Source organism: Chiloscyllium punctatum, chromosome 9 (assembly GCF_047496795.1).
Source record: "Chiloscyllium punctatum isolate Juve2018m chromosome 9, sChiPun1.3, whole genome shotgun sequence".
NCBI lineage: Eukaryota > Metazoa > Chordata > Chondrichthyes > Orectolobiformes > Hemiscylliidae > Chiloscyllium > Chiloscyllium punctatum.
Window position 1 is genome coordinate 7726215 of NC_092747.1, and position 27053 is coordinate 7753267.

The 27053-nt window shown below is 49.4% G+C and overlaps 1 protein-coding gene across 1 annotated transcript in view; it reads left to right on the forward strand.

Annotated features, from left to right (window-relative positions):
- The first annotated feature begins 15570 nt into the window (after positions 1–15570).
- The window catches only part of uvrag (UV radiation resistance associated gene), a 314975-nt gene continuing 303492 nt past the window's right edge, over positions 15571–27053 (forward strand). Inside the window, exon 1 of the mRNA XM_072576814.1 lies at positions 15571–15780. Coding sequence (XP_072432915.1) covers positions 15721–15780 — 60 coding nt within the window. The 5' untranslated portion in view covers positions 15571–15720. The remainder of the gene's footprint in view (positions 15781–27053) is intronic.

The following is a 27053-nucleotide window of genomic DNA, read 5'->3' on the forward strand; positions in this document are numbered from 1 at the left end:
TCCTTTTCTGTGTTTTGTCATAGAATCATAGAGATGTACAGCATGGAAACAAACCCTTTGGTCCAACTTGTCCATGCAAACTAGTTATCCCAACCTAATCTAGTCCCACCTGCCAGCACTTGGCCCATATTCCTCCAAACCGTTCCTATCCATGTACCCATCCAAATGTCTTTTAAATGTTGTAATTGTACCAGCCTCCACCACTTCCTCTGGCAGCTCATTTCGACTCAATGAAAAAGGGATTGATAAAGATTCTATAATTATTTCGGTGTTGAAGTTTACTGAAATGGTTTGAGTGAGCTTGGTTGAAGCATTGCTTTGTTTGTGCTGTGATGCAGAGCCCAGCAAAACAGTCCATTCAGATCTACGTCATCTTGGATCCCCCACCGATATAGTTTAATTGCTGACATAACCGGAAGGACAGGGAAGAAAATGTTTAGGATTCGGAATGCACTGCCTGAGAAAGGGGAGGAGGCAGGTTTGGTCATCTCTTTCAAGAGAATATTGGAAAAGCAGCCACATGGTAAAACTGTAAGGGAAGAGTGAGGAGTGGGGATTGGTTAGACAGCTCTTGTAGAGAGCCAGTAAGAGTTCAGTGGGCCAAATGGCCTTTTGCGGTGCTGTAAACAGTCTACAATTCTGTATGTCCTGAATAACTAGTTCACAGCAGCAGAAAACTGCCCGGCACATGTTATACTGACTGCAATTAAAGCTGCAGTAATTACAACACAGCGCAATATCGAGAAGCAACTAAATGTTGGAACATTCTAGTATACAAACTGAAGAGGAAGGCAGGCAAAAATGAGAGGCGTAACATTATAGAAATCAGGTAGGAATGATCCCCGTCCAGAGATTGGGTGACCAGATCCAGAATGCTCATCTTACTGACTCTGTTATAGAGTTATAGGGCCATACAGCATAGGAGCAGACTCTTCGGTTCAACTAGTCCATGCAGACCATGCTCAAAAATCAAACCTGTTCCTCCTGCCTGCGTTTGGCCTATTTCTCTCCAAACCTTTTGCAGACTTATCGAAACATTGTTGTAAAAGTTGTAACTGTACCTACGTCCACCATTTCCTCTGGAATCCCACCCATTCTGTGAAAAAAAGTTGCCCTTCATGTCTTTTCTAAGTCTTCCTCCTCTCACCAAAACCCCCTCTAGTTTTGAAATCCTCCACCCTAGGAAGACGACGTTGGTTATATTGCTTTGTATTAATGCACGGAATGTGGGCAGCATTTGTTGCCCATCCCTAATTGCCCAGAGGGCAGCTTACGAGTCAGCTACATTACGAGTCTGGAATCACACATAGACCAGACCAGCTAAGGATGGCAAATTTCCTTCCCTAAAGGATATTAGTGAACCCAATGAGATTTTCCTGACAATCCACAAGGGTTTCATGATCATCATTAGACTCTATTTCAGATTTTTATTGAATTCAAATTCCACCATCTGTGGTGGAGGGATTTGAACCCAGGTCCCCAAACCATTATCTGGCTCTTTGGATTATTAAGTCTAGCGATAATATCATGAGGCCTTCCCTTCTCCTTATCTATGCCCCTATACACCTCTGTAAGATCATCCCTCAACCTCCTATCCTCCTGTGGAAAAGTGCCAGCCTATCCAACTTATTTTTATAATTCAAACTTTCCATTCCTAGCAACATCCTGGTAAATATTTTCTGAACCCTCTCAAATTTAATAATATCGTTCCAATAGCAGCGTGACCAGAACTGGACACAGTACTCCAGAAGAGGCCTCACAACATCCTGTACAACCTCAGCATGATGAGGAAGAATGCTGAGATTTCAGTGTTTTTGAGGCATGGATCACTTCTCTTATTAAAATTTGCTCATGGGATGTGGACTTCATTGGCTTAGCCAGCATTTTCTGTCCATCCCTAATTGCCCTTGCCCTTGCTTAGCCATTTCAGGGATCAGTTAAGAGTCACACATTGGTTAAAGGAGATAAGGACAGCAGATTAGATTAGATTAGATTACTTACAGTGTGGAAACAGGCCCTTCGGCCCAACAAGTTCACACCACCCCGCCGATGCGCAACCCACCCATACCCCTACATCTACCCCTTACCTAACACTACGGGCAATTTAGCATGGCCAATTCACCTGACCTGCACATCTTTGGACTGTGGGAGGAAACCGGAGCACCCGGAGGAAACCCACGCAGACACGGGGAGAATGTGCAAACTCCACACAGTCAGTCGCCTGAGGCGGGAATTGAACCCGGGTCTCTGGCGCTGTGAGGCAGCAGTGCTAACTGTGCTAATCTGCTAACAGCAGATTTCTGTCCTGAAAGGAAACAAGTAAACCAGATGGATTTTACAACAATCAGAAATAGTCACACAGCTGTCATCAGACAAGCTTTCAATTTTAAAAACTGAAAGAATTGCGGACGCTAGAAATCAGAGCCAAAAACAGAAATTGTTGGAAAAGCTCAGCAGATCTTCAGCATCTGTGGAGAAATTGTCTCCACTGACTCCTCTAAACAGTTGCTGCCAGACCAGCTGGGCTTTTTCAGCAATTGCTGTTTCTATTTAAGCTTTCAATTTTTGCTGCATTGAAATTTGGTGGGATTATAACAAGTGACTATAACAAGGTCAGCCAGGCGGATCGCATAGAATATCAGTTCCCTGACTGGGGCTGTTAACCTGGTCCAATCAGGGAGCCCTGGCTGGCAGAGAGAAATGTTCGTCTTAAATAAGCACTACCGCACTTAGGTGGTAGGGTGGGGGTTAATAATAAAAAAACAGGAGTATAGAGCATTGCCCTTTGATGTGAAGGGCAGTGCTGGTCACTGGCCACTTGGGTGTTTTCCTATCTTGAGAGTTGGATCAGTGTGTGACTGTGACTGTGACTGTGAACGTGCAAGGACTCTCCTCCTTGAAGGGGACTCTCCCTGTTGCTGCTTGGGGCCTGCCTCACTGCTGCTGCCTGGGACTTGCCTTGGGGCCCCTCCCCAGGACCTCCACCACCACTGCTGTGACTGGAGGAACTGCCCAGGACTTGCCAGAGGCCTGCCTTCCACCACCGCTGCCTGGGACTCGCCTTGGGGACCCTCCCCAACAGGTCTGCCCCCCCACTGCTACAACCAAGGAACTGCCCAGGAATTGCAAGAGGCCTGCCCCCACTGCTGCTGCTGCCTGAGGCCTGCCTCCACCACCGCTGCCTGGGACTCTCCTTGGGCCCCTCCCTACAACCTCCACCACCACTACTGCTGCTGCCTGGGACTCAATTTCGGGGCTGCCTGGGACTTGCCTTGGGGACCCTCCCCAACAGGTCTGCCCCACACCACTGCGACCGAGGGCCTACCTGGGACTCGCCTGAGGCCTGCCTCCACCGCCGTTGTCACCTGAGGCAGGTCTCCACCGTCACTGCTTGGGACTCTCCCAGCAACCTCCACCACTGCTGCTGCCAGAGGACCGACTCCACAACCAGCAGAGTATGGTGAGCCCGAAGGTCGCGGGGCCCAGCCGCACCTATGCAGGGGTAGCCGCTGCCTTAGGCTCGGCTGTCCCGACCCCGGCCGCAACCCAAACCCCCTTCAGGCACCTGACCAAACGCCTGGGGGTAAAGGCCTATCCCCACCCTAACATGACCATCGAGGCCTGCAGCAATGCCATGGCCAGTGTGGTCGGCCCACTGGCCATTGTCGCTGCAGCCCGAATGTACGGGAAGGCCGTATTCTTCCTGAAGACCGAGCAGGCGGTCCACCTGGCCGTGGAGAGGGGGCTCACTGTGGGCGGGACACACTTGCCCGTCGACCCTCTGGAGGTGATCTCCAACGTCCCGCCCTTCATTGCCAGTGAGCTCCTTCTCCCCCACCTCACCACCTTGGGGGAGATCCGGTCAGGGATCCAACCGCTCCTGCTCGGTCTGAAGGACCCCGCCCCCCCGGCACATCTACTCCTTCCGACGCCAGGTGTTCATTTGCCTGGCCCGGGAGGAGGTCACCGAGGGCTCATTCACCCTCCTCCACGAGGGCTCGGCCTACCGCGCCTTCTGGACGGCGGACGGCGTGCGGTGCCACCTGCGCCACGAGGTGGGGCACATTAGGAAAAACTGCCCCACCCAGAAGGCTGCCCAGCCCGCGCCAACAGCTGACGGTGGTGCCGCCGCACCCACTCCCCCAAAGTCAACACCACAAGCCCCGGCACTGGAGCCTAAGCTGGAGGCTTGCAATCCTCCAGCAGGGAGGGGGGTGAGCGTCCAGCCGGCCAGAAGGCGCTCAAAAAGACGTGTCGCGTCAAGCCCGCCCACAGGGAGACCACCCTATCCCCTTCCCCGACACCCAGCCCACGACCTGCCCCGCCCCGGCACGACAATGCCCCTGCGGCCGTGCCAGCGTCACTCCGGTGCGGGAACCCTGACCCCCAAACCCGTACCCGACCCTGATCCCACTGACACCACATCTACCCCCCACCCCAATAGAGAAACCCCTGGGACTTCAACGCCCACCCCTGGCGCTGAAACACCTGGCCCAGGGGCCCCCGAGCCCGAGTCCCGCCACACCCTGACACTAACCTGGGGAGAGGCACCGCTGCCCAATCTCCTGCAGCGACCGTGTCTCTGGGCCTCGGAGAGGGAACTGGACCCCTGCCCCGCCTGCCGTCACCTGATAAACCAGGGGTGGGGCAGGAAGTGACATGGCTGACCCACCCCACCCTGGCCATGAACCCTCCCCCCCCTGCCTTTCCACAGCCAATCATATTCCAGGAAAGGCGGGGGGGGAGGGGCCTCAGGCCCCATGACCACCAAGGCGGGCGGGGAGGGAACAGCACATAAATTCCCTCCTGTCGGTTTAGGGAAGAGGTGCTGTTCTTTGGAGGGGAGAGATACTCCTGCAGTGTGCTGGTGGTGCTGCCCCTCTCCAGGGGATGAGCCCATAGTACCCCCCCAATGATTCCGCATCGTGGTGCGACCTGCCAAGACTCCCAGGAGCTACAGGAGGGCTTCCTGCTGCCTCGACTCCTCTGGCCCCTGGGGGGGGACTTTAACAACGACAAGGGCCGTGGTGCGGGCGACAACAAAGGACCCTTTACTGGGTCGCCAAGCGGCGGAGGGGAGGAAGGTGTTATCCTCGCTCTTCCTTCCCAGACTGTTTTTCCGGGGGCCTTGGCCCTGGGGGATGAGCTTTTCCTGGGGATGATCTTTTCCCTGAGGAGCCAGGCGTCCCGGTGTCGGGAGAGGAGCGGGGCCCCGAGCCTCCTCCGCCTGACGACCTGAACTCTGGGCGTTCCGGGACGGGGTGTGCCGAGGAAGGTACTGCCGGTGACCCTGGGGGTGGGGTCACCGGGAGTTCGAGGCCGGTTGGCGGTGCCGGACCAGCTCCCATCCTCTCGGTGGGGGAGGGGTCGGCGACCGAGGGTGACCTCCCGGAGGAGGGTTCGGGATCGGTGGCGGACACTGGGGACGACGCGGACTCTGTCTGCAGTGACATTTTTGAGTCCCAGGTGCCCCCCCGACGATCTCCCCCTCATCCCCCTCGAGGAACTCCGGGAATTTGTTGAGGAAACTTGAGGTCGCCGGGATAGAGCCCAACTGGCGCTCGACTGCTGGAGCTCTTTCGAGAAAGTTTACTGGTCAGCCCACGCTGCTCGCCAGGCACCTGGGCTCGCCATCAACGAGCGAAAGCAAGTCAGGAACTTCCTGGGGACACTCCTGGTGAAGGCGAGGGACTCCTGTGCCCCTCCCTCGTCCTCCCCGTAATTGGTTTTTAACTGTACTGGTGGTGGTAGCACAACGTTTCCGACATGGAGACAACTATAGCCAGCCTCAACATCAACGGCAGCAGGGAGTCACAGCGCAGATTCCAGACCCTCTCGGTCCTTCGGGACGGGAGGTATGCGGTGTGCTTCCTGCAAGAAACCCACACTACCCCGGGAGACGAAGCCACCTGGCTCCTGGAGTGGTGAGGGGGGGGGGTCTACATGAGTCACCTCACCCGCAGATCTGGTGGGGTGGCTATCCTGTTGGCCCCGCATTTTCAGCCGGAGATCTTGGGGGTCAGGGAGCCGGTGCCAGGCCGTTTGCTTCACCTGACAGTTCAGCTGAGGGGCGCGGTGCTTCACTTGGTGAACGTATACGCTCCCCTGGCCGGGCCGAGGCAAGTGAGCTTCTTCGATGAAGTGTCCGCTCATCTCGCTTCCATTGACGAGAACCAGTGCGTCATCCTCGGGGGAGATTTTAACTGCGTCCTTGAGGGCAGGGACCACGGCGGTGCCCGCACTGGCTGTGCGTCGGGGAAGAGGTTGGGGGACTTGGTCAAGTCCTTCGACCTGGTGGACGTCTGGCGGAATCTCCATCCTGACTCCATCGCCTTCACCTTCGTGAGGCCTGGGGTCGGAGCGTCCAGAATCGACCGCCTGTACGTTTCGCGGGCGTACGCCTCCTGTTTTCCGAAGGCCTCCATGCGGCAAGTGTCATGCACGGACCATCACCTGGTGTGGGCGGAACTCCTTCCGTTCGGCGCCAGGCTCGGCTCCGCGTACTGGCACTTTAACAACCTGCCGCTAGAGGACGAGCGGTTCAGGGACTCGTTTCATCGTTTCTGGGCCGGCTGGAGAAGGAAGCGGGGAAGCTTCCCCTCCCTGAGGCTATGGTGGGACGTGGGCAAGGCTCACGTCCGCGTCTTCTGTCAGGAGTACGCGAGGGGGTTGACCAAGAGGCGGAAATCCAGGATCGTGGAGTTGGAGAGGGAGATGCTTGACCTGGAGTCACGCCTCGGTCAGCCCGACGCGGACCCGGCCCTGCACGGGGTGTACGAAGAGAAGAAGGCCGCGCTCCGGGACCTGCAGCTCGTCGGGGCTCGGGGCACGTACGTGAGGTCGCGGATCCAGCTCCTCCAGGACCTGGACCGCGGCTCCCCCTTCTTCTACTTGCTGGAAAAAAGGCGTGGCACCCGTCAGCAGCTCCTTGTGCTGCTGGCCGACGACGGGTCCCTCGTCTCGGATCCGGAGGGCGTCAGGGCCCACGTCCGAAACTATTACACGGCTCTGTTCTCTCCGGATCCGTCCAGCGAGGATGCTCGCAGAGTTCTGTGGGAGGACCTGCCGCAGCTCAGCCCGGAGGACGCCGGAAGGCTCGACGCTCCTGTCACTTTAGAGGAGCTGACCGGCGCCCTCGACCCGCTCTCGAGGGGCAAAACCCCGGGGCTGGACGGGCTGACTGTGGAGTTCTTCAGGGCGTTTTGGGACGTCCTGGGGAACGACTATGCACAGGTCCTGGGGGAGTGTCTAAATGCCGGACAGCTGCCCCTTTCTTGGTGCAGGGCGGTCATCGTCCTGCTGCCAAAGAAGGGGGACCTTCGTTCCTTAAAGAACTGGCGTCCGGTCTCCCTCCTCAGCACGGACTACAAAATCTTCGCCTGGGTGTTGTCTTCTCGCCTGGCTTCTGTGCTGGCCCACATGATTCACCCAGACAAGTCCTACACGGTCCCGGGCCGGAGGATACACGACAACGTCCACCTGGTCCGGGACCTGATCCATTTCTGTCGACGGGCTGGTCTGCCGAGCGCCTTCCTGTCTCTCGACCAGGAGAAGGCGTTCGACAGAGTCGATCACAAGTACCTGCTCGGGACTCTGCGGGCATTCGGGTTCGGGACGCGGTTCGTCGCCCGGATCCGACTTTTGTACACCGCCGCAGAGTGTCTGGTTAAAGTTAACGGGTCCCTGACGGCGCCCCTTCGCTTCGGGAGAGGAGTGCGTCAAGGCTGCTCCCTGTCCGGCCAGCTGTATTCCCTGTGTGTGGAGCCTTTCCTGTGCCTCTTGTGGAGGAGGTTGTCGGGGCTGGTTCTGCGCGGCGCGGGCACAGGGGTGGTCCTCTCGGCCTACGCCGACGACGTGCTCCTCACTTTCACCGACCCGGCTGACCTGGGGAGGATACGCGAGTGCCAGGCCGTGTACTCTGCGGCGTCTTCCGCCAGGATCAACTGGGCCAAGTGTTCCGGACTACTGGTCGGTCCGTGGCGGGTGGACTCTCTGCCGGAGGAGTTACGGGGGTTCAGCTGGAGTACCACCCATCTCCTCTACCTGGAGTCTACCTCAGCCCGGCTGAGGAATCCTGGCCGGCCAACTGGCAGGAGCTGGAGGCCAAAGTCTCGGCTCGCCTAGGCCGCTGGACAGGACTGCTCCGAGTGCTATCTTACAGGAGTAGAGTGCTGGTCATAAACCAGCTGGTGGCCACCATGTTGTGGTACCGGCTGGTCACTTTGGTCCCTCCTCCTGGCTTTGTCACTGACATCCAGAGAACGTTGGTCGACTTCTTCTGGGACAAAAAGATGCACTGGGTCGCCGCGCAGGTTCTGAGTCTCCCTATTGAGGAGGGCGGTCAGTCGCTGGTGTGTGTCCGCACCCAGGTCGCGACGTTCCGCCTTCAGACCTTGCGGCGATACCTTTAGGTCGAGCCTCCTCCTAGGTGGTGCGCCCTGGCGATGTATTTTTTTTTTCCGCCAGGTGCGTAACCTCAACTACGACACGCAGCTCTTGTTCGTCGACCGTGACGGTTTGGAGGTCGCCCTCAAGGCGCTGCCTGTCTTTTACCAGGACCTGATCACTGTCTGGAACATGGCCGAATCGCGTTGTGCCTACCCTCCGGCTGGAGTAGCGGCTGTCGTCAGGGAGCCGTTGCTCAGGAATCCATACCTCCGTACTCGCGGGTTCGAGTGGCTGTTGGAGGGGAGGGCCGTGGCAGCGAGGGCGACCAGGGTCGGGGACGTGCTGGGTGCTGGGGGCCTGGGCTGGACACTGCCGCAGGACATAGCTAGGACATAGCGAGCAGGGCAGCGGTAGACGTCCGGTACGTGGCCACCGCCATCCGACGCCTTAAAACGGCGGTGCTCGGACCCGACGTAGTGCACCGGTTGGAGGATGCTCAGGTGTGCGGTGGGATCCCGTCCGCGCTCACCCCGGCCCGGACGGAATTTCACATTGGCCCCAAGGTCCCGTACTTCCCACGGGAGCCTATGCCCCACAAACTGAGCTGCCTCTGGAATTTTAATTTTGTCCCCTTAAGGGATATACAAAGGAAGGCCCTGTATCGACTGCTGCTGCACACCGTCCACCTCTTCTCCCTCATCCACCGTCCGGACACCCCTTGGCGTGCCCATTTGCCACTGGGCGGTGGAGATCCCCAGTGGAGGGCTCTCTACGCGGGAGTCCTCCCCCTTTCTCTCAGGGATCTGGGGTGGAGGGTGCTGCACGCAGCAGTCCCCTGTAACCGCAGATTGCGATGGTTCACGGACTCCCAGCCCAACTGCTTGTTCTGTGGCGCTGTGGAGTCCGTGGACCATGTATATATTGGGTGTGGGCGTTTGCACTCCCTTTTTGATTTTCTTAGGAACCTTCTCCTCTGCTTTTGGCTGCACTTCAGTCCCACGCTCCTGATCTTCGGGCACCCGGTACGGAGGAGGGAGGGCAGGTCCGAAGACCTCCTCGTGGGTCTGCTCCTGGGCCTGGCCAAACTGGCCATCAACAGGTCCAGGCAGCGGGCCGTGGAGGGGGTCGTTAGGGCCGACTGCCTGCCCCTCTTCCGGGGTTACGTTAGGGCCCGGGTGTCCTTGGAGAAGGAGCACGCGGTGTCCACCGACACCCTGGAGTTGTTCAGGGAGAGGTGGGTGCCGCAGGGAGTGGAGTGCATTATTTCCCCCTCCAACTCTATTTTGATTTAGTCCCTACCCTCCCCATCACTGTTTTGCTCACACAGCATTGCCCTTTGGTTTGAAGGGCAGTGCTTGTCACTGGCCACTTGGGTGTTATTCATATCTTCCTGGTGGTGGAAATTGAATAAAGATTGGTGCACTTTGTGTCTTTCACTGTGTCTCACACCTGCACACACACACACCATGGGTGCTGGGGAAAAATAAGCACTACCGCAGTTAGGTGGTAGTGTGGGGGTTAAGGAAAAAGAAAAAAAAATAAAGATTCGTGCACTTTGTGTCTTTCACTGTGTCTCACGCCTGTGTGTGTGCGCACACACACACACCATGGGTGCTGGGGAAAAAATAAGCACTACCGCAGTTAGGTGGTAGTGTGAGGGTTAAATAAGGAAAAAAAGGGGAGTTTTAGCATTGCCCTTTGATGTGAAGGGCAGTGCTTGTCACTGGTCACTTGGGTGTTTTCCCCCTTTTGGAGATTGGATCAGCGTGTGACTGTGTGTGCATGTGCAAGGACTCTCCTCCATGAAGGGGACTCTCCCTGTTGCTGCTTGGGGCCTGCCTCACTGCTGCTGCCTGAGAAAAGAAAAAAAAAGAAATGTTTGTCTTAAATAAGCACTACCGCACTTAGGTGGTTGGGTGAGGGTTAATAATAAAAAAAAACAGGAGTATAGAGCATTACCCTTTGATGTGAAGGGCAGTGCTTGTCACTGGCCACTCGGGTGTTTTTTCCTTTTAAAAAAAAGAAAGAAATGTTTGTCTTGCTCTGAGAACCAGCTCTGTGTAAGCTGGGTCAGTGTCAAGGACTATACATGTGTAAATAAAAAGTGATGAGATGGGATACAGGTCTTAGTGGAATTATTTCAGAACCCATGTCTCAGAATATGAGCCCGTGCGTGTGGTTTCTGGTTCATTAATCCAGTTAACATTACTTCTACACATTCTCTTCTGTGCACTCATAGATTGCCTTGTACTTTGGGTGGATGGCATAGGAAGGACTAGAAAGAACCAGAGGCATTTCAAGTGACAAGGGATTTTAGTTACAAATTATCTTCATTTGCACTGCACACCTATAGCTCAGCAGCACCCCTCTGTGGTGGTCATGCAATACAGGCAGTATTGTGTCAGTGAGGTAAAAACAATGACTGCAGATGCTGAAAATCAAATGTATTGTATCAGTGCTCAACAGTGTGGGCTGAGGTGAGATTTATCATAGAGTCACAGAGATCTACAGCACAGAACAAGGCCCATTGTGTCACAACTACACATCTAAGTACTCCTTCAATGTTCTGTGGCTTTCTGCCTCTATTCCACCTGACAGTGTGGAATCAGAGAGATATTCAGCAGAGTCCAGGCTCAATTTGGGGAGTAATTCGCTGCATCTTTAATGTATCTGCTGGGCGGTGAGGGGTGTTTCTCATTAGACAGCAGAAGGGCATTATAGTTCTTTATTCACTTGTGGGATATGGTGTCCCTGGCTAGACCGAGCATTTATTGCCCATCCCGACTTGCCCCTTGAGATGGTGGGGGTGAGCTGCCTTCTTGATCAACTGCAGTCCCATGTGCTGTAGGTAGACCCACAATGTCCTTTAGGGAGGGAATTCCAGGATTTTGTCTCAGCGATACTGAAGGAACAGTGATATATTTCCAACCTCTTTAATTGCCATACTAATGACACAAGTCACCTCATTAATAGCCAGCTTCCTCTTTTATTGCATGAGCCTAACAATCTAGATAATCTCAACATGGTGAAAGTGAGGACCGCAGATGCTGTAGATCAGAGTAGAGAGTGTGGTGCTGGAAAAGCACAGCAGGTCAGGCAGCATCCAAGGAGCAGGAGAATTGATGTTTCATTTCTGATGAGGAACTTTTGCCCAAAATGTTGATTCTCTTGCTCCTCAGATGCTGCCTGCCCTGCTGTGCTTTTCCAGCACCACACTCTCAACATGGTACCTGGTGGTTTCATTTCAGCACAGGATATGAGGAGTCCCTGTGTTTCTCAGCAGCATACAGCATCTCTGGGCACAATCCACAGGCAGCCCATCCCTCAGTCAACAAATGCTGACATCCACTGTTTGTAAAGACTGCCTGGATCCCTCTTGCATCCACGTGTAGGACACTTAGGAAGCACAGAGCTGCACTGTGACATACACCAGCAACTAGCATAGAGAAGCTGCAGCACAGATACCCAGGTCACATCTCAGGGCTGTTCACCTGCCTGCCCACAGCATCCACATTATGCCAAGCCTGTTAGCGTATTGCTGCTTCAGCCTGGACCAAATCCTATCATTGCTGCTGTTTTGACGTGCTCTTCCACTCAGAATTTTTCTGGTTGCAGCTGGAGAGCAGCAAGCGCTGGCAGAGAACACAGCTTGTGGTGGACACTTTCAGCATTCAGCCTTTGCCAGCTCACCACAGAGTCATAGAGATAGACAGCATGGAAACAGACCCTTTGGTCCAACTCGTCCACGCCGACTAGATATCCCAACCCAATCTAGTCCCACCTGCCAACACTTGGCCCATATCCCTCCAAACCCTTCCTATTCATATACCCATCCAAATGTCTCTTAAATGTTGCTATTGTACCAGACTCCACCACATCCTCTGGCAGCTCATTCCATACACGTAACACCCTCTGCGTGGAAAAGCTGCCCCTTAGGTCTCTTTTATATCTTTCCCCTCTCACCCTAAACCTATGCCCTCTAGTTCTGGACACCCTCACCCCAGGGAAAAGACTTTGTCTATTTATCCTATTCATGCCCCTCATGATTTTATAAACCTCTATAAGGTCACCCCTCAGCCTCTGACGCTCAAGGGTCACCAGCTGCCCAACCCCTCATGACAGCCTCTTTTTACCTTACTCTGCCCCTTTCCAGGCACCCCCACATCACCTCCACTGTCCTCCCTGCCCCTGAAATTATAGCTTAATGACACTCTCCCTCATCCTCTACCCTCCCCCAGTGGAGGCCACGTTGATAGTAACTGCCAATAACCCCCTACTACTGCTGTTCTAACTACCCCGTGACCTCCCTCCCTCCTCCTCCAGAACGGCCCTGATTTGGAATTTGCTATGATTGGTATGTTTTTATAAATTACCTCAAAGGATGTTGATGTATTTGGCTGATTCAGCATTTATTATCCATTACAGACTGTCCAGAGAGCAGTTAATTTATTTATTCATGGGATGAAGGCATCGCTGGCTGAGCATGTATTTACTCTCCATCCCTAATTGCCTATGGGCAGCTAAGGGTCATCCATCATTGTTGATGGGTGGGGAGTTATATGTAGGCCATTTGAGGTAAGGATTCCCAACAGGAGCTCAGTGAACTAGATGGATTATTTTTTTAAAACAGTAATCATGGTTATATGGGGCCAGATTTAATTCCAGCTTTATTTTCACCATGATGGGATTTGAACCAGAGGATTAGCCTGAAGTTGAGTGACATTACCACAATGCCACTGCCACATTACTGCCACCTCCTTCCATTGTTTAACTGTCTATTCACAACAGAGTGTGACCAGACTGCGAGCAGTGATCTGATCCATGGTTGTGTTAATGCTCAGCCCTATCTTTAGCTCATTGTCCCAGGGCTTCAGCAGCAGTACATGGTAGCAACTCATCCATTAACTGAAGCATTGATTAATCAGTCTGTTTATGTGCATTTCATTGTTCAGTACAACTTCAGTCTGCTCTCCCATTCTCTCCCCTTCCTGGTCAACTCTGCTCACTGGAGAAAACCAGCCATGTCTTTTCTTTTGATAACCTACCACCCAAAAAATACTTCATCACCGAATTAACAAATTACACATCATTCTGCTGCAACGCGCATTTTGCCAACACGAATTTGCTGTAACGCAATTGATGAATCGGGGATGCTGTTGCTACAGTGCGAACTTTTAAACCGTGTGTTATTTGTAATGTGATGGTCACCAACACTTTAAGTGCTGTTTCCACCCCATCTCCTCCACTTCCCGCTCCTCCGCCCTTGAGCACCGCCCCTCCAATCGCCACCAGGACAGAACCCCACTGGTCCTCACCTACCACCCCACCAACCTCCATATACAACGTATCATCTGTCGTCATTTCCACCACCTCCAAACGGACCCCACCACCAGGGATATATTTCCCTCCCCTCCGCTATCAGTGTTCCAAAAAGACTACTCCCTCCGTGACTCCCTTGTCAGGTCCACACCCCCCACCAACCCAACCTCCACGCCCGGCACCTTCCCCCTGCAACCGCAAGAAATGCAAATCTTGCACCCCCACCTCCCCCCTTACTTCCCACCAAGGCCCCAAGGGATCCTTCCATATCCGCCACAAATTCACCTGCACCTCCACACACATCACTTATTGCATCCGCTGCACCCGATGTGGCCTCCTCTATATTGGGGAGACAGGTCACCTACTTGCGGAATGTTTCAGAGAACACCTCTGGGACACCTGGGCCAACCAACCCAACCACCCCGTGGCTCAACACTTCAATTCTCCCTCCCACTCCACCAAGGACTCCTCCATCGCCAAACAATAGCAACACGACGGTTGGAGGAAGAGCGCCTCATCTTCCGCCAAGGAACCCTCCAACCACAAGGGATGAACTCAGATTTCTCCAGTTTCCTCATTTCCCCTCCTCCCACCTTGTCTCAGTCAAATCCCTCAAACTCAGCACCGCCTTCCTAACCTGCAATCTTCTTCCTGACCTCTCCGCCCCCACCCCCACTCCAGCCTATCACCCTCACCTTGACCTCCTTTCACCCATCGCATTTCCAATGCTCCTCCCCCAAGTCTCTCCTCCCTACCTTTTATCTTAGCCTGCTGGACACACTTTCCTCATTCCTGAAGAAGGGCTCATGCCCGAAACGTCGATTCTCCTGTTCCTTGGATGCTGCCTGACCTGCTGTGCTTTTCCAGCAACACATTTTCAGCTCTGATCTCCAGCATCTGCAGTCCTCACTTTCTCCTTTTTGAAAGAACAATTGGCTTCATTACGATTGGCTCCTTTCCATTGCATATTTTTCAATTTCAGGTTATGCAATTCTTGCTGTGTGCCCCAGTGTGTCAGCCTCACTCTATGTTCCCCTAACTATCAACCTCTCCCGGTGTTGCTCAGTGTTTCAGCCTCTCACTGTTTTCCCCAGAGTGTCAGCCCCTCTGTGTTCCCCAGCATTTCAGCTCCTCTCTGTGTTCCCCAATGTATCAGCCGCTCACTGTGCTTTTGTGTTTCACCTCTCCGTATTCCCAGTGTATCAGTCCCTCACTGTGTTCCCCAATGTATCAGCCTTCCATTGTGTTCCTCAGAATTTCAGCCTCTCATTGAGTTCCCCAGTGTATCAGCCTCTCCCTCTGTATCAGTCTTTCCCTCTCTATCAGCCTCTCACTGTATTCCCAGTCAATCAGCCTGACTGTGTTCCTCAGCATATCAGCCTCTCACTGTATTCCCAGTCAATCAGCCTGACTGTGTTCCTCAGCATATCAGCCTCTCACTGTATTCCCAGTCAATCAGCCTGACTGTGCTCCTCAGCATATCAGCCTCTCACTGTATTCCCAGTCAATCAGCCTGACTGTGTTCCCCATTGTATCAGACTGTTCCTCTTTGTTAACTTCTGCTTTGCAGCCCCTTGCCCTCTTTAGCACCGCCCCCTCGCCGTGAGTGCCGTGACCGAGCATGGGCATTAATACCGACGTCACGGGTCATCTGAACCAACGCGCCGACGCAAGGGCGTGTCTCGAGATGGTTTGACAGAAGCGCCATGGGGTGGCAATCCGACCAATCAGCGGCGTTTTCCCTCAAGCATGGCCGGCGTCGCTGGACCGGATTGACCAATAGAAGGGGAGGGTGGTGGGCGGGACGTGGTGTACGGACCTTGGCGCAAGCGCTCTGTCGGGGTCGGTGAGCGGGCCGGAGGAGGCGCCAGCCAGTGGCGGTTGTTGTTGTTGTCGTCGTGCTGTGAGGTGATCGCCCGCCTCCTGCCGCGGACCGTTACCGCTCGGCTGTTCGAAGGCCGGCGCGAGGAGTCGTCGTTGTAGCTGCCGCCGCCGCCGCTCCGGGGGAAGGCGATGAACGCCCGGAATGTCAGCTCGTCCCGGGCCGTGCACGTCGAGCTGAGCTCCCAGCAGGTAAGGAGCCGGCGGGAGGCCTGGGGCCCGGCGACGGTACCCTCCGGCTTCACCCCCCCCCCCCCCCACTGTTTATAAACAACCCGGGGGGGGGGGGGGGGGATGTCGGCGCAGGTGGAAGGAGGGGGTGCCGTTCGTTACTTCCCCTCGCGCCCCGGGGGGGGGGGGCAAGAGAGGCCGCTCGGCCCGTCCTGTCGGTGCTGGCTCCTCCTGTCCCCTGCGCCTTAACTGGGTCCCTTCTCCCACCCAGGTCCTGGGAAAAGGCCCTTCGGCCCATCGCGTCGGTGCCCCTGAGCCACTCTTGTCTTTCTAAAGCAAATCGAGACTGGACTGTTTCTCTTCTCTCTTTTCCCCCTCCCCCAGGCCACACGATTTAGGTCATTCAACCCATCGGGTCTGTTCCACCCGATGGTGGTCTGTTCATGTCATTAGAGCTGCACATAATAGAATGAGCTGCTTTGATCCAACTCGTCCATGCCGACCAGCTGTCCTAAATTAACCGAGTTCAGTTTTCCAGCACTTGGCCCATATTCCTCTAAACTCTTCATGTACCCATCCAAATGACTTTTAAATGTTATTGTCCCCTTCACAATCATCTCAAGTTCTGCCAGTTTGACACTCACTGCTTTTGTCTCTGGTTTCCAGCATCCACTGTTTTAATTATTCCCATCCCATTTTCCAACACTTGGCCTTTTATATCTTGGCATCACAAGTGCACACCTAAATACTCCTTTAACTGTTAGGAGGGTTCTTGCTCTCTCACAGGCAGAGAGTTCCAGATTCCTGCTGACCCCTGGGTGAGAGCATTTTTCTTTGTCATCTGCTGTAAACCTCCTGCTTGCCCCTGTTCAGTGATCTCTCCACCAAAGGGAAAAGTTTCTTCCTGTCTACCCAATGTATGACCCTCAATTTTTTATGTCTGAATATCACCCTCCACTCTCTTTGCTCAGGTAACAGCCTCATTCACTCTTGAGGGTCTTGATTGAACCCTGCCTCCACCTAAAGGAAAAAACTTCCCCACTTGCTGTGGGGAGCAATGTACCCACCTATTGCCCTGGGTTTTTTTAACCAGTAGTTCAATTCTGTGTTCCTTTGGTCTCGGGTCAATCAATTTGTCCCAGTTTACTCTGTCCAGACCTATTGATTTTGATCAAACACCTCTTAAAATTAGAGTCTCGACTTCTCCAATCTAGTATCATAACTGATATAAGGAATTTCATTCTGGTAAACCTCTTCTGCACTTTCTCCAATGCCTTCACATCCTTCCTTAAACACAGTACTCAAATAATGCAGTACTCCAACTGAGGCCACGTTCAAGTGTTGGACAGATTCAATGTAATCTCCTTGCTCATGTATGTTGTTTGCTTGAGACTGAAGCCTGGAATATGGAATGCCTTACTAATTGCTGTCTCAACCGGTCTTGCCTTTCTTGGTGTCTGCATGTATGCACCCTTGCGGTCCTGTAGCCACTTTCCAAGTGAGCCCTTTGTTTTATTTTCTTCCTGTTGGACTATAACCTGGTGTTGTGATTTTTAACTTTGTACACCCCAGTCCAACACCGGCATCTCCAAATCAAGCTTCATTGGTGTTAGTTTCCCCCTAATTAATTAATCTTATTCTGGCTTGTTTGTTGTCCTTAGTCACCCTAAACCAAATGAAAAGTTGACTACTGCCCTCCAAATGTAATTGCTAGCATTTGATCTACTTAACCTACTTTATAACTGAGAGCCAGCTATAGCAGTGCTTTCATGTCTCATGAAAGCAAATTGTTTAAGAACTCTTGTCCACCTTCTGTCCATAATGCAACTTTTGCAGTTTATATTTGGGTAATTAAAATTGCCCAATATAATCACTATGATTTTTGAAGTTCTTTGTAGCTTCCTTGCAAGTTTGTTCAACTATATCATGCACACTATCGGTTGCCTAAAAACTATGCCTCCGTATAGTTATTTTGTTGCCTGACTGGAATCACCAATTATTGGATATTCCAGTATATCTTTTATCCCAGTGTGCATCCAAGCCATTTGTGGTGCCATCGATTTGGCTCTGGCTGCAGTCCCTGGATGAGCCATCACACTTGTTAAAAGTGAGTACTGGTTAGAGAGCAACGTGTGCCTCAGGACCCATGCATGACTTGGCTGTTTATTTTGATCTCTCTTGCTAGTCATTGGTTTCCTTGCTCTGGATACTGTCCAGATGTGGAGTGACTACATGAATTATTGTGCTTTCCATGTAGCTCTCATCCTCACTGCACCACGATGATGCCTGATACCATTTGATGAAACATCAAGCTGCTTCAACTGACCATGCTTCCTGCAGAGATGGTTATTTAGAATATGGGGAAGCTTTCTTGTTTTTTCACATCACAGAAGGTCTGCATTCACAAGGTAGAGGGAACCCTCCCATTCCTTCAGTTATTAATTAACCTTGCTCCTGCTTTTAAAAAAAACTTAGCAATGCTCAGCAATTTTAGAACTGTTAATAAAATATCAGTCCTGTAAATCTGACTGCTATTTGATATACTTTTTACAAGTTTTAATAAGTCTTAATTCTTAATTCATTGATTCCACATGGACCAAATTTGTTTCTACACTTTATCCACGTCTTGCCCAGGTTTGGTCTTCTGACCCTGCTCCCTTGACCTACGGTAAACTGCCGACTGATTTAATTTTTGCAGCTGTTAATGATACACCCATACTTCTAACTTTGCATCTTTTCTGGTTCAACGCTTATCACCTGACTCCCTTTAGGTAGGGCTTAATGGGGAGTTTTGATGTAAATACCTTACAGAATCTTAGAGTATGAGGCATTGTGCTTCTCTTCCCAGTATTAGTTCTATTGAGGTGTCCAAATTGTGCCCTTTCCCTTGCTCTTTCCCACATTTGTTTCCTGCTTTACCTTATCCAAAATACTGTTGAATGTTGTTGGATTCCCTTTTTGAGCATTTCAATTCTTAACTTGTTTCTAAAAATGTTTCCTTGTGTCACTTCTTTTTTCTTGCCTAAGCACCTTCAATCTGTTCTGCAGGCCTCTGATCCTATGCCACTGGAAGCAGTTTATCCTTATTTACTTGATCTACTTTTGATGACCTGGAACATCTTGATCAAATCTCTAAGCCTTCTCTGTTAGGAGAGGATAGAATTATTGTTGCTCTAAAGGAGGTCAATTAGCCCATTGCACCTGGAAGTGAGGGCTTGTCTGGGATTTGAAGCATGGTCCCGAAGTAAGGTTTATGCCTTAGATAAGCAATCCCAGCTTTTCTCTTCTCCTAACTGATGTCTGTCATTCTTTGTGAGATTCTTTGTCTTTCCTGCATTCTTTTGTCTGAACTTCTAAGTTAACCATAGTACATATAATCCCTACAGTGTGGAACATTCAACCCATTGAGTCCACACTAATTCCCCTTCCCCTTCCCCCCCCCCCCCCCCCCCCGCATTCATGCACGCACACACACACCAAACACCACACAGTCACCCAAAGGTACAATTGAATCCAGGTCCCTGGCACTGTCCAGTGGCCGTGCTAACCATGGAGTCACTGATGTATCTCTAGGTAGCTCTCATCCTCCTTGTAAATCTTTTCTGAACCCTTTCAAGTTTGACAGCATCCTTCCGATAGGAAGGAGACCAGAATTGCATGCACTATTCCAGCAGTGGCCTAACCAACATCCTATACAGCTGCAACATGACCTCCCAACTCCTATAATCAATACTCTGACCAATAAAGGAAAGCATACCAAATGCTGCCTTCACTATCCTATCTACCTGCGACTCCACTTTTAAGGAGCTATGAACCTGCACTCCAAGGTTTCTTTGTTCAGCAACGCTCCCTAGGACCTTACCATTAAGTGTATAAGTCCTGCTAAGATTTGCTTTCCCAAAATGCAGAACCTCACATTTATCTAAATTAAACTCCATCTGCCACTCAGTCCATTGGCTCATCTAATCAAGATCCCGTTGTAATCTGAGATAACCTTCTTTGCTGTCCATTACACCTCCAATTTTGATGTAATCTGTAAACTTTAGCTTTTATGCTCCTATCCAAATCATTTATATAAATGACAAAAAGTTGTGGACCCAGCACCGATCCTTGTGGCACTCCACTGGTCACAAGCCTCCGGTCGGAAAAACAACCCTCCACCATCACCCTCTGTCTTCTATCTTTGAGCCAGATCTGTATCCAAATGGCTAGTTCTCCCTCTATTCTGCGAGATCTAACCTTGCTAGCCAGTCTCCCACAGGGAACCTTGTCGAACGCCTTACTGAAGTCCATATAGATCACATCTACCGCTCTGTCCTCATCAATCCTCTTTGTTACTACTTCAAAAAGCTCAATAGAGTTTGTGAGACATGGTTTCCCATGCACACAGCCATGTTGACTATCCCTAATCAGCCTTTGCCTTTCCAAGTAAAAGTATATCTTGTCCCTCAGGGTTTCCTCCAATAACTTGCCCACTACTCACCAGTCTATAGTTTGCTGGCTTGTCCTTAGCATCTTTCTGAAATAGTGGCACCTTGTTAGCTAACCTTCAGTCTTCCAGCACCTCACCTGTGACTGTCAGTGATACAAATATCTCAGCAAGTGGCCCAGCATTCGCTTCCCACAGTGATCTAGGATACACCAGATCAGGTCATGGGGATTTATCCACTTTTGTGTTTCAAGACATCCAGCACTTCCTCTTCTGTAATATGGACATTTTTTTTCAAGTTGTCGCCATCTATTTCCCTACATTGTATATCTTCCATGACCTTTTCCACACAAAGAACCGATGCAAAATAATCGTTTAGTATCTTTCCCCATCTCCTGCAGCTCCACACAAAGGCTGCCTTGCTGATCGTTGAGGGGCCCTATTCTCTCCCTAGTTACCCTTTTTGTCCTTGATGTATTTGTAAAGCCCTTTGGATTCTCCTTAACCCTATTTGCCAAAGCTATGTCATGTCCCCCTTTTCCCCTCCTGATTTCCTTCTTAAGTATCTGCCTTTATCATCTCTTAAGAATTCAATCTCCTAGATCCTTGTTAATAGAGAGTAGTTTCTCCATATTCCTGATACTCAACTGTTCATCTGAATCATAATAATCATTATGGCTTGGTGTAGATAGTACCATGTGCCAAATGCACAAGACAAACTGACTATTGGTGTCAATGAACTTGTTGCATATTTCAAAGAACAAGGATGATGTAGAAGCGCTGGCTGCTCTACTTGTGAACATTAACTCAGTTTATTGTTAACTGGTTTTGATTCTCTGTGCCATCTGAGGTTTGAGTATTTTGTTGTTGCGTTTTCTATACATTTTCCAATGGCTTCCTCCTCTCCTGGTTTGAAAAGTGAACCTGATGGAGGATCCCGTGTGTTGCCACAACAAAAGCAACAAACTTCAGGTGCTGGAAAATCTGAAATGGAAACTGTCATGCTGGAGATATCCAGCAGGTCTGGTAGCATTTGTCATAAGGTAGATAGAGTAATAAGTTAGAGCATTGACCTTCCCTGGAACTGATCTCCACCAGCGCTGCCTGATAGAAACTATTTCCAGCTTTTGTTCTTGTGTATTGATGCTTGGCATGCATTACTGTGCAGATTTTTAATTCCTGACAATAGATCAGATTTGGATATGTTTGTATTTATACCTGCCTCCAGACTCATTGGCTTCAGTTTATGTGATGTACTTGTTAAGTGGCTGGGTTTTACTTTGTCTGTTACACTGATTATGGTCCTAATGGTTCAAGATATTATAATGCAATGTAATGGAGAAGTTAAATGTGGTCACCTCACTGCGAGAAGGTATTTAGCTTGTTAAACTGTTGTGCCCTGGCATTTGGTGATTATTTATTTGTAACCTTGTTGGATATTAATGTTCTTAATAAATGTCATTTTGTTCGGTGTTGTGCTGTAATGAAAATTTAAATGGGCTAATTGAAATGCAGCAGAGACAGAAACCTGGCTGCTAAATACTACGCTGTTTGGAAGATCTGAAGTAGAGAATTAGGATGCTGTGATGAGCCCTGATTTCTGCATTGTGATAATGCAGAATATGTAGTATGTAATATTTTGAGATTAGGAGGATCAGTGTCTATTACCCAAGAGGCTGAAGGCACTGATATATCCGGATAACAGACTGAGGAGAGATGACACCAATCTTCAAATAAAGCTTTGGATAAGGTGGCTTTGTCTTGGAATACAAGCAAAGAACCAAGCATAAAATGTTTCTTTACCATGCTTGGAAATGAGAGAAACTTTCTCCTACATTTTCTATAGTATATGAAAGAAGCTCCCAAAGGAGGCCATTAATTTGGGGTCAGTTTTGAAATGTGCCGTTAGGATATATAATACTTTGGTTTTTCTTTTTATTTCAGAATGGTTTGAGGAAGGCGATTAGCTGCTATCTAAAGTAGGTAACTGGCAGGAATGTAAAAACAATGACTGCAGATGCTGAAAACCAAATACTGGATTAGTGGTGCTGGAAGAGCACAGCAGTTCAGGCAGCATCCAACGAGCAGCGAAATCGACGTTTCATTTTAACCCTACTGCGAATCCTCTTGCAAGGATGTCTGCCTTGAAGAAGTTTTCCTCCTCTCTCTACAAGAATCTCAGGGAGTCCCTCTCCCACTGCAACTCTATGCTACTCTCTCCCCACCCCCACCCTCCTCTAGCTTATCTCTCCACGCTTCAGGCTCACTGCCTTTATTCCTGATGAAGGGCTTTTGCCCGAAACGTCGATTTCGCTGCTCGTTGGATGCTGCCTGAACTGCTGTGCTCTTCCAGCACCACTAATCCAATAACTGGCAGGAATGTGCTGTGTAGTCTTGATTGAATAATTTTTCCTTGCTGTAAAGGTTCTTAGATTGAGGAAGAAGTGTTGCCATACAGTTGAGCAATGCATTTTTGATTAGGTGAGCATAATTAACTATGCTGACAACAGTTTCCTTTTGTTTTCAAGAGTGCAAGGTTGGTGTCCAAACCCACATGATTTGGGACCAAAATGTAGACTTGAGTGAACTTAGTCTTTGCAAAATAAAAATAGCGGCAATGGGTAACCTGGTTTTGTGATTACTAGGATGTTTGGGGTACCTGCAGACATGATTTGACATGGGCTGTAACTTGATATCCAGTCAAGTGTTGGAGGTGATCAAGCAGATACGTAGGGAGGAAACTGAATGGTATGGTGGCTCAGTGGTTAGCAGGTTCGATTTCAGCCTCAGGCAACTGTCTGTGTGGAGTTTGCACATACTCCCCATGTCTGCTTGGGTTTCCCCTGAGGTGTGCAGGTCAGGTGAATTGGCTGTGCTAAATTGCCCATAGTGTTAGGTACGTTAGTTAGAGGGAAATGGGTCTCTGGGTGGGTTATTCTTCGGCGGGTCGATGTGGACTTGTTGGGCGGAAGGGGCAGTTTCCACACTGTAGGGAATCTAATCTAACCTAAAACCACGACAGGCTATGGAAACTGAGGGACTTTTAGGTGTGTTGGTTGCACTGTTGACAACATTCCTCTCACCTATTCAAATAGCTGTCTGTCTGGCAAATGCTGATAATGGCTGTCGTCATAAATTTAAATGACAAAGATGCTTCAATCATATTAAATTGACTATTTTGATCAGCGCAGCTCAGGACTACACTCATGTGCTTTTAAGGTAGTTACAATAACATATCTCTCTTTACAGCACCAAACGGAACCACTGGAACATATAGCACTGAGCTATCATAGCAGTGCTAGCATTAAATGTCCATTTGAAGCTGCCCAAAGGGTCCCTGGCCTCATTAAATGTCCACAACTCTTGGGGACTTCAGACAACGGTTTGTTTGGTACAATTAAGTGAGGAAATTAGAAAGTGCAGCCCTACTCATTCGGTTGTACCCGTGAAAGTAGGGGATTCCACATCTAATCAAATCATTTGTATCTGCTCTAATTCCTTGACTAAACAGTGGAAGTATTCATGTTATCACCACAAATATGTACCTGGAATGACTTGAAGTTCAGCACAGGTGGCTGATCTTTAACATATAGGCAAGCCCGTTCTGCCATCATGCAGGTTTTTGCTTCTGCTGTTTAGAATGTAATTCCTCAAAATAATTAGTATTTAATCCAGCTTTATGGTGTATAACCTAGGGATTTAAGATGTGTTTTGAAAGTTGTTGATGAATAGATAATTGGCAGATTTTGGGTTCACCAGGATTCATAGCATTATTAGTGTTCATGGTTTGAAAACTGAAGCTTTTTCAAGTAGCTGTTGAGCCCCAGATTGATAAAGAACGTCAAAAAGTACAAACTGAATTGTCGTCTAAGTATAGTAGTTGAATTCCATTGTCTCCTGCCATAAGCAGTGGGGACTAGTTTGAGACAGATCAAGTTGTTACGTCCATTAGACTTTAGTTAAAATCAGATCCATTACTGCCAGTGTTTTCGTTAGCCAATTTTCAGTGGGTAAATTGACAAGTTAGAAAACTGATAACTGTGAAAGAGATTGCAGCAAACAGTTCACATAATGGATGTTGTAAGGAAAATATTGCTTTCTTGATGGTATGAAGTGAAATACAATGGATGTCCAAAGAAACTTGGAAGTTGAAGTGCATGAATCTTTAAAAATGCCACTAACAGGTGCTGAAAATAATCAAGAAGTCTAATCTGATGCGGGCCTATATATCTGGACTATCAGGCTGATAAAGGTAATGCTATACAAAACCTTTGTTAGAATCTACTTGGAGTATTGAGAGCAAATTTAAGCACCACATCTCCAGAACGATATGTTGGCTTTGGAGGGAGTATAACTTAGCTTTACAAGACTAATATAGGAGGAGAGATTATACAAATTGCTAGAATTAGGAAGGTTAAGGGGTGATCTGATTCAAGTCTTCAAGATATTAACAGAGAAAGACAGAGTAGGTAAGCTTTTTTCACTGTTTGGATTCTGGAAATAGGTAGCATTGTCTGAGAATTGGAGCCAGGCCATTCAGAAGAGATGTTGGAAGCACCACTACACACACAGGATTGTAGATGTTTGGAGCTGTCTCCCACAAATGGCAGTTGATGCTGCATCAATTGTTAATATTAATTGAGAAGAATGTTTAGTAAAGAAAATTGTGGTGGGATTTTCGGTGAAGGCAGACATGTGGAAGTAGGTGCCAGATGAGCTATGACCTCATTGGTGGCACAAGCATGGGGCTGAATTGCCCTCTCCTGTTCCTATTTTGACAAGCCAGTTTACCTTTTTAGTTTTAAAGAAATTCATTTTTTTTTTCTGCTTTTTATTTGATTTCCTAAGGTTTAAAACTCCGACTGTAGGGATTAATTAAACAGCGTTGTAATGTTACTCAATTGACTGCTGTTGGCAGTCCCTCTGTTTGAAAGTGATGCTACTTGGGCTTAAGTTTTTTTTTCTTTTTGTCTCGGTCTTCATGTGATTGAGCAAGGAGAAAGTGAGGCTTGCAGATGCTGGAGATCAGAGTCACGAGTGAGGTGCTGGAGAAACAGCAGGTCAGGCAGCATCTGAGGAGCAGGGATGATGATGAAGGGCTGTTACCTGAAATGTCGATTCTTCTGTTCCTTGTATGCTGCCTGACCTGTGTTTTCCAACATCCCACTCTTGACCTGCAGATCTTTGGGAATGCGAGATAGAATGTTCCACAAAGTAGTGGGATCTGTAGTGAGCATTTGCTTCCCTATCTAGCATTGCTTTGCTTCCTCATTGAAGATGTTATAACTCAGTCTGCAGCTTGAGAGGTGAACTGTCTCATTTCTGAAGAACTGATGGCAAGTTCCTTTGTGATCATTAATTTCAAAGTTGCTGTGCTTCACAGGGCTTCGTTGTGTCTTTGAGGCATCTTCTTAGATCTCCTTTGGAATGTTGGACGTTTGAGAGTTCAACAAGCAGGCCCAGCATGCAAGACAACTTTCGGCCACTCAGTATCCAGTTTATCCAAGTTCACTTTCCAGGGGTTTTCCTGATTGATTGCAGAGTGAGCTTCAGTAAGGGCACTTGTTTTATTTTTGTCAATGGTCTCTATCACTGCCTCTACCACTTTCTCTGGCTCATTGTTAGAATTTCAAGTGCTCTTGCATGTCGCTGATAAGGCAGTCAAGTCTGTGCTGTACAGAAGTGCAGTTTAAAATATCCACAATAATCAAAGACTTTTTGTCAGCTTAGAGTGATCTTGCTTTTTGCAAACACCTGCTCCTGTAGTTAGTAGAAAGGTGAACTGATGCCTCTGTAATCTGGTGTTGGATCTTAGTAATGGCCTTTTCTGAAAGGTGGGGATTGCCCAACCTATTTCAAATTAATTCATCCACCATAATTGAAGGTGGACCATTTGGCTAACCAAGCTTTAGTTAAGATGTGTTTTGGAAATATTGAAGGACAAGCCAAATCTCTCATGTCCTGATTTTTTTTTCTTAGTGTGTGCGTGAGTCAAGGGTTATGCAGTTCAACATCGGCAAGTGGAGTTGAGGGTAATCGGTGAATCTTCAGGTTGAATGGCTTGGTTCTCTGTCTTATTGTCTCTTGGTGACATTAAGCACCAGTCAAATGGAAAGCATGGTGGTTCAGTGGTTAGCACTGCTGCCTCACAACGTCAGGGACCCGGGTTTGATTCCCGCCTCGGGTGAGTGTCTGTGTGGAGTTTGCACGTTCTTCCCACATCTGCGTGGGTTTCCTCCGGGTGTACGGGTTTCCTCCCACAATCCAAGGATGTACAGGTTAGGTGAACTGGCCATTGCCCATAGCGTTAGGTGCATGAGTCGGGGTAAATATAGGGTAGGGGAATGGGTCTAGGTATGTTAATCTTTGGAGGGTCACTGTGGACTTGTTGGGCCGAAGGGCCTGTTTCCAAATCTAATCTACTTAAAAAAAAACTTTTGTATGCAGAATTGAGGAAACTGACTGTCTTGCAAATCTGGTGTAGAGTAGGCACTGATACGGGAGCCATTTGGAAGTTGGAAAACTGCATATTTAAGGTCGGTTTAGTTTTTTGGTTAGATATTTTAAGAGGTGTTCAACACTCCTTGGAGATCATTTGGATTGTTGGAGTGGATAGCTACCCTCTGCTAGATTGCCTCCATACTGTTAGCAATCTCAGCCTTTCCTGATGCTGATTCGGATTTTGGGTGCATCTGTTTTTAATCCTTTTTGTTTTGAAGACTGTAGTATAGATCATGACTATTAATGTAATAACTTTAGATTAGAGCAGAAATTTTTTTTTAAAAAAAGCAACGCTCATTTTGTATGCATCCTGGCAATACTTTGTTGTTGCTTACTCCTCAGCTGAAAGCAATCAGTAATATAA